Raw genomic sequence first — 12,531 nt, 5'->3', positions numbered from 1 at the left:
CCAAGAATGGAAGATTTGAGACTGGGTGATAGTTGGCCATTGTGGCCGCATCTAAAGATGTTTTTTTAAGAAGCGGTTTAATTACCGCCTCTTTCAGCGGGTCTGGGAAGGCTCCCTCACGGAGGGAAGCATTCACCACTCCACGAAGCCCATCGCCCAATCCTTCCCGGCTAGCTTTTATAAGCCAGGATGGGCAAGGATCCAGGAGACAGGTGGTTGGTTTCACTCGTCCAAGCAGCCTGTCCACATCCTCAGAGGTAACAGATTGGAATTGATCCCACTCAACTTGACTAGACAGAACTCTAGCACTCTCCTGCCCCAGCCCTGCTCCCACGGTGGAGTCTACTTCTTCCCGAATCTGAGCGATTTTATCTGCAAAAAACTTAGCAAAATCATTGCAGGAGAACATGTGGCCCGTACTGGGCCCCGATGTTGCAGGTGGTTCCGCTAAATTGTGAACCACCTGAAAAAGTCTCCTGCTGCTGTTTTCTGCAGATGCAATAGAGGCGGTGAAGAAATTTTTCTTCGCCGCCGCTATCGCCACTTGGTAGGCTCGACGTTGAGCTCTAACCTGTGTCCGGTCAGATTCGGAATGAGTTATCCGCCACCGGCGCTCTAGCTGTCTCAACGATTGTTTCATTGCTCTCAGATCCGTGGAAAACCATGGGGCTCTCTGGGCTCCATGCAATCGGAGAGGGCGCTTCGGAGCCAAACAGTCAATAGCCCTGGTCAACTCCACATTCCAGCGGGCCACCAGGGAATCGGCTGAAAGGCCATCAACATGGGATAAAGCATCCCCTACCACTCTCTGGAAACCATTTGGATCCATTAAGTGGCGGGGGCGGACCATCCGAATCGGTCCCACCTTCCTGCAGAGGGGATGGGTCGCAGAGAAGTCCAGTTGCACCAGGAAGTGATCTGACCATGGCACTTCTTTCGTTTCGCTTTTACTTAGTGTCAGATCACCAACATCCATAGAGGTAAACACCAGGTCCAAGGCATGTCCGCGGCTATGGGTTGGGCCAGACTTATTCAGGGACAGCCCCATGGAGGCCATGCTTTCCACGAAGTCCCGAGCTGCCCCTTGTAAGGTCGTGTCGGCATGGATGTTAAAATCCCCTAGGACGACCAAGCTAGGTGTCTCCAGGAGAACATCCGCCACGACGTGAAGCAGCTCGGGCAGGGAATCCTTGGTGCAGCGGGGAGGTTGGTACACCAAAAGGAATCCTGTACTGCCCCTATTGCCCAACTTCCAGAACATGCACTCGGAAAACTGGGTCTTCCCAATAGGACGCCTGGTGCAAACTAATGACTTTCTAAAAATCACTGCAACCCCCCCTCCCCGCCCACATGATCTGGGTTGCTGTGCGTAAGAGAAACCTGGTGGACAAGCAGCGGCAAGGACAGGCCCATCTGCTTCATCCAACCAAGTCTCTGTTACACATGCCAGGTCAAGTCCTCCATCCATGATCATGGATGGCAGTGGTCTTATGAATCATTGACCTGGCATTGCACAGCAACACTTTCAGGTCATGTGGGTATCCCTTGCTGATTCTAGTATCCATCCGGTCAGGACCAGACCCGGAGGCAGGGATAGTCCTCAGACAACGACTAAACCTGCCTCCTCTGTAATGACATGGTCTGGTCTTAGCGTAACTCCTCCTCCTACCCGTGATCACTGAGATCGGTTGTCCCAGTGCACCCCCCCCCCTGTGGAACATGCCCCAGCCATTTTGTGGGCTGGGGCCCACTCCCCGGCAGCCCTGACCCCTCCCCCTAAGAACAAAATAACAAAACAAGAACAAAAAGCTAAAGTGGTGCTTCAGGTTAAGAACAGTTTCAGGTTAAGTACGGACCTCCGGAACGAATTAAATACTTAACCCGAGGTACCACTGTATAGTCTTCAAGGTGTCATACAGCCTCTTGCTTTGGCAATATCTAAATGTAACTTTTGATTGTAATAGTCAGAGCTGTGCATTCTCAGTGACTGTCCAACATGGGATTTGGAAATGGAGCAAATCCCAGTATTCTAAGAGTGGTTTTGTGTTTTTTTAAAAAAAGCTATAGGACACTAGAGGGGTCTAGGAAGCTCTGTGTGCATAATTTCCTATGGCTGAGAGCCTAAGTTTCAGACCTCTGTAGAACTTCTTCCCCTTTCACTTGCCTTATTTGGGGCAGAATAAGATATGCAAAACATGCATAATATATCCAACTTCTAGAATGCTACTTCCTTTGTATAGGCATTCTTTAGCCGCTGAGCGTTGCTAAGTGTAACAAGCCTGACACATTTGTGGCAAGACTTAAAGTTAAGATTTTGCAACCCTGGAAGCCCTAATTGTGTAAGCTTGTTATAAGCAAAATAAGTGGTGCTTCTGATCTTACAATAACTGATTTCTTTGACATAACACTGTCCTCAGCATTCACAGGCAGGCTAACAGCTTAACTGGCACCAAACCGCTCGAGCTAGGTAAACCAATACTGATTACAGAATAAAGCAGGACCAGAAGGGGAGAAGAAACGTGATTTAATTATAATTTTTATAAGTGGTAGGTAGAGGAACTGAGAGTGGAAACTGCAAAGAGTGAAAATGGTTTCCTGGTCATAAAAAGCATATTCCAGAGTCTCACTACTTCTTCCTTCCCTAGCTTCTCTGTAAATCAGGGTTAGATGTTTGTTTATATCTTACAAAAGTGTTTCTATACTACTGTATCATACAATGTCAGGACAGCGTACACCATTAAAACATAAAGCACTTTTAAAACAATGCAGATACTGAGGTTCCAAGAATGCTGGAATGCACCCCCATGACTTCTGAATGACACATCCTAGAGCAGGATTCCTCACCCTCGGCCCTCCAGATGTTTTTGGTCTACAACTCCCATGATCCCTAGCTGGCAGGACCAGTGGTCAGGGATGCTGGGACTTGTAGTAGTCTCAAAACATCTGGAGGGCCAAGGTTGAGGAAGCCTGTCCTAGAGAAATCTGCTTCTTCATTACAATTTTGTATAACCTGTGCTAATTTTAATTACGAATCTTGCTTGTTTAAATACAGATGAACTGAAACTGAGCTAGTTTTGCACAAGGTGACGAATCAGTTCCTTTTGGAATCTCTTTCATTGGGGCCGTCTCTCTGTTTGCTCTCCCTGACGAGCAAGATGAGCCTGTTGCCAAAATGAATGGGATGATATTCTGCATCATGCTGCAGTGAAATCACTACAGCACAGTGTGGCGAGGTGGGAAGCATCCCTGTTTCCAAAGCAACTGGGGCAATGCTCTGCCTTACTAGTGTAGTGCAGTTGCCATGACAACTGGCATGTTCCCTCCCTGTGCTGAGGGCGCAAAGCATTGACTATCTTCTGCCCTCAATGTCACAGAGCCAAAACATGGGTACATAGCCTCATGATGTTATGTTCCCCACATGATTCCTAACTGGTTGGGATCACTCAGAAGAAAGCAGAGCCCTCTACCCCAGTGTTTCCCAACCTTGTGCCTCCAGATGTTTTTGGCCTACAACTCCCATCATCCCTAGCTAGCAAGACCAGTGGTCAGGGATGATGGGAGTTGTAGGCCAAAAACATCTGGAGGCACAAGGTTGGGAAACACTGCTCTACCCCACCCAGCTGCAGTGACACCACAGCAGAGGAATAAATTGAGAGCTGTGAATCATTGCCAACAGTACCAAGAAATATACTATATACATGCATTTCAGTCAGGGACTTAGGTAGGCCCAACCTGCCTTGTTACGTTATGGGGTGGGCTCCCTCCACCCAAATAAGTAGATTGTGAGGGGTCTTGGTACAGTGGTACCTCTGGTTACGAACTTAATTCATTCCAGAGGTCCGTTCTTAACCTGAAACCGTTCTTAACCTGAGGTACCACTTTAGCTAATGGTGCCTCCCGCTGCCGCTGCACCACCCCCAGCATGCGATTTCTGTTCTCATCCTGAGGTAAAGTTCTTAACCCGAGGTACTACTTCCAGGTTAGCGGAGTCTGTAACCCAAGGTGTTTGTAACCTGGGGTGTTTGTTACCTGAGGTACCACTGTACATGCCAAAAGGATGTCCTGGTCTTAGGGTCTTTGTGTTTAACCTTTTGTTTAAGGGGAGGGGGAAGCTGAAATACTTAGAGAATTAACTTTCATCAATTTATTGTAATCAAAAGATTATATGCACACACCATTACTGCAACAGCTTCCAAAATACTATAGATGTTTTGTCATATGTATGCTTGATTTCGGCGGCATTTGACTAAGCTTTACTCAGAGTAGACCCATTTAAATTAATGGACTTTATTAATTTCAGTGGGTCTGCTCTTGAGTACAGTCTTGTTTAATACCATCCATTATTTCTTAGCTTGGATGCCTTATGCTCAGTGATTGCCCACAAGGAAAGACAATGGGATGTATGTGTTGGCTGGGGATTGCCACTTTATTGGGTTAGAATTCCACCTCTGAATGTTCATAAAATGTTTTTCACCTTCTAAAAGCTCTGCTTTTGCCTCAAACTTTTGGGAATGCAAATTTAGCACGGTCCTAACATTTAATTGTTAAATAGTTGGACATAATTTAGTATATAAACTGAAAATAAATGGCACCAAGAAAAAAGGAGGTCTGCCACCCAGGCAAATTTTGCATTTTGTTGATGGGAAATGGTAAGGAGTTACACGGGAAATCACTGGAACAACTATTTTTAGAGCAGCAGAGAGTCTCGGCCCGGATTCAAGTAAGCCTCAGTTCTGGCCCTCAGCTGCACCTGGCTCCTTACATGAGCACTGCACAGGAGCGCCTAGGAGCCAGGAGAATTGGTTAGAGATCAAGGCAAGAGAGGCTGTAGCCTTCAGAGTTGAAGAGGAGGCAAGACAGGAACTGGGCAACAGTCAGAGTGGTCAGGCCAGTGTGGGGAAAGGAAGTAGGTGAAAAGGATGGGTAGGCAGGGAGAGGGGAAAAAAGCCTCTGGAGGGAAAAGGGCCAGGAAAGCCAGTGAAGGAATTTTGAAAGAGGTACGGTTAATATTTATTTATTTTTTAAATAAAATAAACAGTGCATTGAGAGGCAGGGGATAAGAGAGGAAAGCTGTTGTAGGAGGAAAAAGTGGATGTAAAAAGAGCAGGGAGAAGGAATAGGGTGAAATTAAAATGTGAAAGGCAGAAGAAGTGATGGGAGATGAATTTAAAAAAAATTATTTTTTTTTGAGAGTTGGAGGGAGAAAGAAATAGAAAATAAAAAGCTTTCTGTGTTTAGAGCATCTAGATCTGCAAATTCCACCAGAAGTGTAGAGGATTGAATGTTACCTTTATTCTAAAACCTGCCATCCAACCAGTTGATTAAAAATGTGCCTCTGTAGCAGTGCTTAAAAACTAAAAGAATAAAAGAATAAAAAGCCTTCTTAAGAAAAATTGAGGTCTGGATTAACCCCCTCAAGGCCTGGTCAGAGTGAGTCTGGTAGACCTCATTGGGAAGAAAATTCCATTGGGAAGGCACGATCACTGGTAAGGTTCTGTTCTTTATAGATGACAGCTTAGCCACCTATCCAAATTAGGGCCACAGCAGCAGATTGAAGGCTGTGGGAATGTTTGCATGGAAGCAGGTATTTTAGCACACCCTTGGATTTGGTTAAGACTTGGGTAGGCTTTTGAGCAGATTAGGAATAATGAGGATGAAAAACGATGTGCTCTGAGAGGGCTATGTGAGAGTAAGATGAAAGTGGCTTTTGGAGGAGTTGATGGCCTGAGGGTGTTGAAGCAAATACTTGAGTTGATAGGGTTAGATACTAGTGGCCCAAGGTCTCTCTTGAACAGGGGAGACAGCCACTTGCTTGCCTAATTTGTGAATTAACACTGCCCAGAATGGCTACATGTGATTGGGAGGTGACAGGACACAGAGAGACATGGGTGGACTTGGAATGGTGTAGCAAAACCTCCCCAAGGATATGAGGCTACTGTATTCAGGTATGCTGTGGAGCCTCATACAATGAGGCCCAGCAACACACACACTCTCGTTTTTGTTAGCTTCTGACCTACAGAATTGGAGTGTCCTGAAATAAAAGCCACCTCTTAAAGACATATTTGACAAGTCTGAGATTGGGAAGGAGATTGTGGCGTAATCGTTGCAGGCAGGCTGAGTGCAAATCTTGCTGTTGTAATTTTTGGCTGGTGGAACCTCTCTGTTCCCATAAGGGGGGGAAATGGCATGCTCCACCCTCTTCTCTCGCAACCAAAAGAACAAAACAGAAATGATTTATTTAAAAAATAAAATAGGGTGGTGTGCAGCACTTAAGCAATTTCTTGTTTTGGTGGCAGCTAAATTTAGCTCCACCCGTGTCAACATTTAATTAAATGAGAAATATAATGGTACCCTGTGTGTCGTAGTCTCTGTGTGGTTTAATTTGCTAGTGAATCTTTTTTCTTCATTCAGAGTGTGTGAGTTAATTGATAAACCAAATGGGATTTTAAAAAATATTTCCAAAAGTATAATTGCATGCTTCGTTGTAGAGGAGGGCACCTGAAGTGAGGGAGCAGGTGGGACTGATTGAGGGACTTAACAAAAAGAAGCCAGTTGATTGTTAGCTTGCTTGTAAATGGTTTCACTGCAGAAATAATAATATGCACATTGTTTTGATGGCAGTGGCAAGAGTCCTAGGATACAAGGTGTGTGAACAAGAGCTACTCCGCCAGAAGGATACCTCAGTGCTAGGAGAATTCTGGTGTTTACAGTGCTTGCAAAGCTACTGTGCTTTTGCTGCCAGTGGGAAAAAATGGGGTGTTCCATACATTTCTGGGGTACATCAGCATGGTGTGTCTGCAGTCTTGTCAGTCATTGATCCATGATGTTACTGGCTCCCTCTTTTATGTATGTTGTCCTCGGCCCTTATTGCTGCCCATTCTGATCCACACTCCTGATGTGAAAACACTTTTTGGTGTGTGCTCTCATCCCTGAAGGCCATTTTGCACATTGCACAACAGCGAGTGTAGGTTTGCCCTCAATAAGACACTCAGCAGTAAGGTGTGCAACCAGTTGCATCTTCCTGAGAAGTGTCCCGGCATGATGAATGTGTCTCTTTCACACTTATAAAATGCAATGTGTGAAGTTCCAGGTTTTTTTACCCTGTGTAGCTAGGGTTAGATAATTTCCCTGCCCAGTGCCGACCTAAGAATTCCTGGCTAAATTGAGATTGTAATCTAGTTATTTATTTAGGTTCATGCATTATCTGCTTGACCAAATTTAGCACCTTGGGCTGTGTTTTTTTTTAGTAATTGTGGGCAAACTGGTGCGCCACTGTATTCAGATCTCTGCTTGTGGCCTCTGATGCATCCTTTTAGGAATGGCTTCTTTACATGGATGGTATCCCAATACTTTAAATGTCTCTTATGCCTGTGGTATATTTATTGCAGCTGATACATGGCTTATGATGAATGTGCTAAAACCTTCACAGCATCAAACAGCCTCTGTGCTTTCCATGCCATTTGAGGCTGAAAAGTGCAAACAAACATTTAGCTAATAAAAGCCAACTGTTTGTTTATACTTTTCACATTCAGAAGGCTCCATCCGCTGAGTAGTTCATCACCTGAGGTTTTGAATGTTTTTTTTTAATCAAATGCTTGCTTTGGCTTGAGAGTCTTAATCTCATCCTAGCTTGACTAATTATAAAAGAAAAGATTTGCCTCAAATTCTTAAGGTGGATCTGCTACCCAATATTAAAAAGGTTAGCACCATAACCTTTATTTTGTGAATAATATAAGCGTTTTCACCCAGGTCATGTGCAATGGAGATCCAGTGTGGAGTGAGATTAAGAAGTGTGTCAATAGGACCAAGGAGACATGGAGTTCAAATCGCTTGCCAGCCATAGCTTGATGGGTGACCTTGGGCCAGTCATATAGTACCCACCCAATCTACCTCACAGGGCTGTTGTGTGCATAAAATAGGGGAGGGGAAAGAACTGCCCTAAGTTCTTGGATGATAATGATGATGGTGATGATATTTATACCCCGCCCATTTGACGCTGTTTCCCCAGGATGGATGAGATAGAAATGTACTAAATAAATAGTCATCCCCCCTCTTTGTTTTCATGCAGGTGCCAATATTGCCACTGGGGAAGAGGTAGCCATTAAGTTGGAATGTGTGAAAACCAAGCACCCGCAGCTCCACATCGAAAGCAAATTCTACAAGATGATGCAGGGAGGAGGTAAATTCAGCGAATAATGAAATACGAGTTGCTGTGAGGTACAGTGGGGTTTGGATATTAAACCTTGGTGCCTGCTTCTTGGTTTCTCATGAGGGGTGTGTGTGTTTCTCTTCCCTCTTAGTGGGCATCCCTTCCATTAAGTGGTGTGGAGCAGAGGGCGACTATAATGTGATGGTGATGGAACTTCTGGGACCCAGCCTGGAGGACCTCTTCAACTTCTGCTCTCGCAAGTTCAGCCTCAAGACTGTTCTGCTCTTGGCAGATCAGATGGTGAGTTCTTATAATCTGTTCTTTATGCTCACATGTGCCTTTCTTCTCAGTTCCCTTCTTTGTAGCAGTAGTTCAAGATCTAATTATCCTAAATTATTACGCTTGAGTGGGGAATGGAGAAAATGTGTACAAAGGGTGTCTTGTTCTGCAAGAGCTGGAGAAGCATAAATCCTCATGTAGGAGAGATGGGGTGTGTGTAGCGTATGTGCTATTGGCCAGTGTTGGAAGATGCTGAGGGCAATGGGGTGTGTTGCTAGAGTTGGTAGTTTGTGATGCACTTAGACCTGGCCGACCCCTGCCCCATGTTTCCACACTCTGTTTGGCAGCAGCAGCAAGGAAATCCTGCTTCTGGCTCCCAATTTGAAATGTTCTTTTTGAAAACTTATTAAGCTCCAGAGGTCCTGTGATTAGGCTCACATTTTCACTTTCCTGCTACCGAAGGACAGAAAGTTGGGATTAAAAGAAAACTTGAGGTTCCCTGATTTCTCTTTCAGATAACATTGCAAGTTAGAGGTTAACCCTCTTGTGTGTATGCAGTTTGCTCTGTAGCTTGCAGTGCTATTTGTGGCCTTGGTTTCACAAATTTCTGTGTATGTTCTCCTTCTTGGCACCATTTCCCAACCCATTTTCAGATCAGCCGTATCGAATACATTCATTCCAAGAATTTCATCCACCGAGATGTGAAGCCAGATAACTTTCTTATGGGGCTCGGCAAGAAGGGCAACCTTGTGTACATCATCGACTTCGGCCTGGCCAAGAAGTACCGAGATGCCCGCACTCACCAACACATCCCCTATCGGGAAAACAAAAACCTGACTGGCACAGCCCGCTATGCCTCTATAAATACTCACCTTGGAATTGGTAAGCTTGTCTTGTTACTATGGCGAACATGGTTAGGTGGAGAAAAGTTGTTGTGGCCTTCTGTATGTTGCTGGGCTCCCATCAGCCTGCATAGCCAGCGGGCAGGGATAATGAGAACCTTGAATCCACATGGTCTCCACCTTTCCGTTAAACAGTATTCCATTTCATAGTGGTTATAATTTTGCAAACTTGTGTAATAACTGCAGGGTACCACTCAACACTAAGCTGAGCTTTCTTAGTCTACAGTTGTGTGCTTTTTCGAAGTTCTGACATGCCCCAGGCCAAGGGTCATTTAACTGGCCCACAAGCCGCCCCCAAACAGAGCCGCCCGTTCGGCGAGTCTCCGCGCGCTGCACTAAACCAGCGCAGCACAGGGACTCGCTTCCATGGCGCTGGAAATCGCATCTGCACAGATGCCGGAAATTGCAGGCACGCAATCGCGATCCAGCCCACGGGGGGATTCCACTGGAGTGAACCGGCCCAGGCAAGGTAAACCTTGCTGACCCCTGCCCCAGACACATGAGGCCACCTTTTTTTGTACAGCAGGCCGAGGGCATTCTCTTACTTGGCTCCTTTTAGACTCCTTTGTGATGCTATTGGGTAATGTGTGAGCTAGCAACCTAATAACTAATAACACTTAGCAATGGAAGCCCGTGGCATTAGTATCCAGTATGAGGTCTGTGTTTGAAACTTCAAATGGTGTAAACCATTCAGCATTTCAAGGAATTGATTACTCAAATTTTACACAGTGAAAAGAATTCTAATGCGCTTTTTTGATATGCCATGTGAGGCAGTCTTTTCTGAAATGCCAAATAACTATTTTGAATGCCTTCCTGTGTTTGGATAGAGCCAGGGAAAGAATGTCATTTTTCTCCCCCCACCCCCTCCTCCCAAAAATGGCACAGGGGAAATGGACTAGCAGATCTGTGTACTCTATGTAGGCTGGTCCTTCCAAGAGTTCTAGAGGTCTTACTAGCCACACCCAGTTATTCAGGGGAAATGTTTTATCTCTTACGTTTTAGTTGATTCTGCTCATTAATCACAGTTTGCAGCCCATCCTATGAACTTAGTCACAGTGTCCAACGGTTAGGCAGAACATTTTGTTCTATGCTGGTTACCCTGTCTCAAAAAAGGAATTAAGAGAGCTGGGGAAGGCTTTAAGGAGAGCACAACTGAAATGACCAGGGACTTGGAGGATTGGAGAAATTTTTCACCTTTAGTTTAGGGGGAAAGGATGGCTTAAGGGGACACGGGAGGGTATAAAATCATGAAACATTTCGAGAGAATCTGATAATTTATATCTTTCAGAGTACTGATAATTTATATATTTCAGGTCCTTCAGGTTGCTAAAAATTCACCTAAGGTTAATTATGTTCATGCAATGCATAATTAACTTTAGATTAATTGCTCAGATGGCTTTTTTTAAGGGGGGGAGGATTAGACAAACGTGTGGAGTCTTTGAATGGCAATTGGCTATGAAAGCTAAAAATGATATTTCCTACCAACAAGGTAGGTACTGTTAACATCATGCTCTGCTTGGAAGCTTACAAGGGGCTTCCTGCTGGATATTGGATCTGTAGCGTGGCTCAGAAAGACAAGTTGTTGTGGGAAATTCCCATCCTCTGCTAGCCTTTAACTGTGCTGCTGAAGATGAAAGGAATGCATAGCAGAACTGAAGTAACAGTAGAACATGTTTTTTGGGCCCTTTGGCAGCTTAAGCTTCTGGACAATTGGCCAGTGACCTGGTCAGTGCATGATTAAATGTCAAATGTTAAACAGTCTTAAAATTTATCTGCCATGATGACTTCCTTTTGCTGCCTTGCCAAAAGAGAGAAAGAGAGAGAGAGAGAGAGAGAGAGAGAGAGAGAGCGAGCGAGCACTTATACCACATGCGTCAAGACCTGCTGTTGCCCCCTGGGAACTTGGAACGTGCAAATAATTTTTAGGCATGCTAATAATTTTTTATAGCTGCAGGAAAGCTGCAGAATATCTTCTTCCCCATTGTGTTGAAAACAACAAAGCAGTAGTCTTGCTGCGTGGAAGATTGGAGGATCCCAGTACTGTAAATACGTTCTGCATACCATTGAGATCAATAAGAGGGAAAAGTTTCACGTGCTTTGTGTTTTGAGATACATTTACTTGCATTTTCTTTAATGAGTCTGTTTCTGAGTGATTGGAGGTGTAGGGAGTGGGCTTCACACGCTCTTCCTTGAATAAGGGGTTGTTGTTGTTTATAGTGTTTGCTAACATATTTACCAGCTGAGCAAAAGTGACCCAATTCTGGACAGAATATGTCTAGTACCAGTGTCCACTGGTAATGGGGTACAATCCATTCTTCAGCTTTAAATAATCCTAATAAGCTCCTAGGGAACAATGGGGTTCCCAGGAGTAGAGCTTTAAAATAGTATTATTATCCCCATCACTGGTCCCTTAGAGAAATATTAGTTTTGGCTTTTTGTATGAAATTCTAGCTGAAGGAGACTCTTAAAACGTGGAACCTCATAACTAGGTATTTGCTTTTGCCATCATGGCAAATTGTCTTCATGCCATTTGGTTGGTTGCTGTGTTCTTTTGATAAAGATGCATATGTAAGAAACTTGCAATGATGAGCTTCATCAGCGGTAGCCAACATGGTGCCCTTCAGATGTTGCTGGACTTTAACTTGCATCATCACTGACCATTGGCTGTACTGGCTGGGGCTGATGGGAGTTGTAGTCCAGCAACATCTGAAGGGCACCATGTTGGCTACTGCAGTGTACATGCTCTGTAAAGGCTGATATTTCAGACAGCTTGGTCTTTTTTAGATAGCAGTACAGTACTGTACGCTGGCTCCCTTGGCCAATAAAGCGAGATGAGCGCCGCAACCCCAGGGTTGGTCATGACTGGACCGGTCAGGGGTCCCTTTACCTTTACAGTATGAAACAAAAAGCAAATTATTATTTTTTAAATGGTGTGGCGAGTCTTACACAACTATATTGTGAGGACTAGTGCTTATTACTGATTCAAACAGGAATCTGATAAAGAACTTTCCTAATAAATTAGTCATCTAATTAGTTTCATGAATGTGAGAGACCAGTTGGTAGATTAATATTGTTTGGGATGCTGTATATGCTCTTAAAAATCATTGGGGGTATTGGTAGAATATGGTTGCTATTTGTATATATTTCTCTTATTTATTGTGTAGATGCTCTGTGCTTTGCACATTGGAATTTTTCCTTCTC

General features: G+C 44.5%; 1 protein-coding gene across 6 annotated transcripts in view; it reads left to right on the top strand.

The window, feature by feature from the left end:
• Nucleotides 1–12,531, top strand: part of CSNK1E (casein kinase 1 epsilon) — a 53,812-nt gene that overhangs the window by 26,635 nt on the left and 14,646 nt on the right. For all 6 annotated transcript variants that reach the window (XR_014555535.1, XM_083699591.1, XM_083699588.1 and 3 more), the window contains exons 3-5: nucleotides 8,069–8,179; nucleotides 8,301–8,449; nucleotides 9,082–9,310. Coding sequence is in view for 5 of the 6 variants with exons in the window: in XM_083699591.1 (XP_083555717.1) it covers nucleotides 8,069–8,179; nucleotides 8,301–8,449; nucleotides 9,082–9,310 (489 nt within the window). In the remaining variant the exon portion in view is untranslated. The remainder of the gene's footprint in view (nucleotides 1–8,068; nucleotides 8,180–8,300; nucleotides 8,450–9,081; nucleotides 9,311–12,531) is intronic.

The sequence above is a fragment of the Podarcis gaigeae genome (assembly GCF_964106915.1).
Source record: "Podarcis gaigeae genome assembly, chromosome: 10".
Taxonomy (NCBI): Eukaryota; Metazoa; Chordata; class Lepidosauria; order Squamata; family Lacertidae; genus Podarcis; species Podarcis gaigeae.
This window is presented reverse-complemented; position numbering and strand designations above follow the sequence as displayed.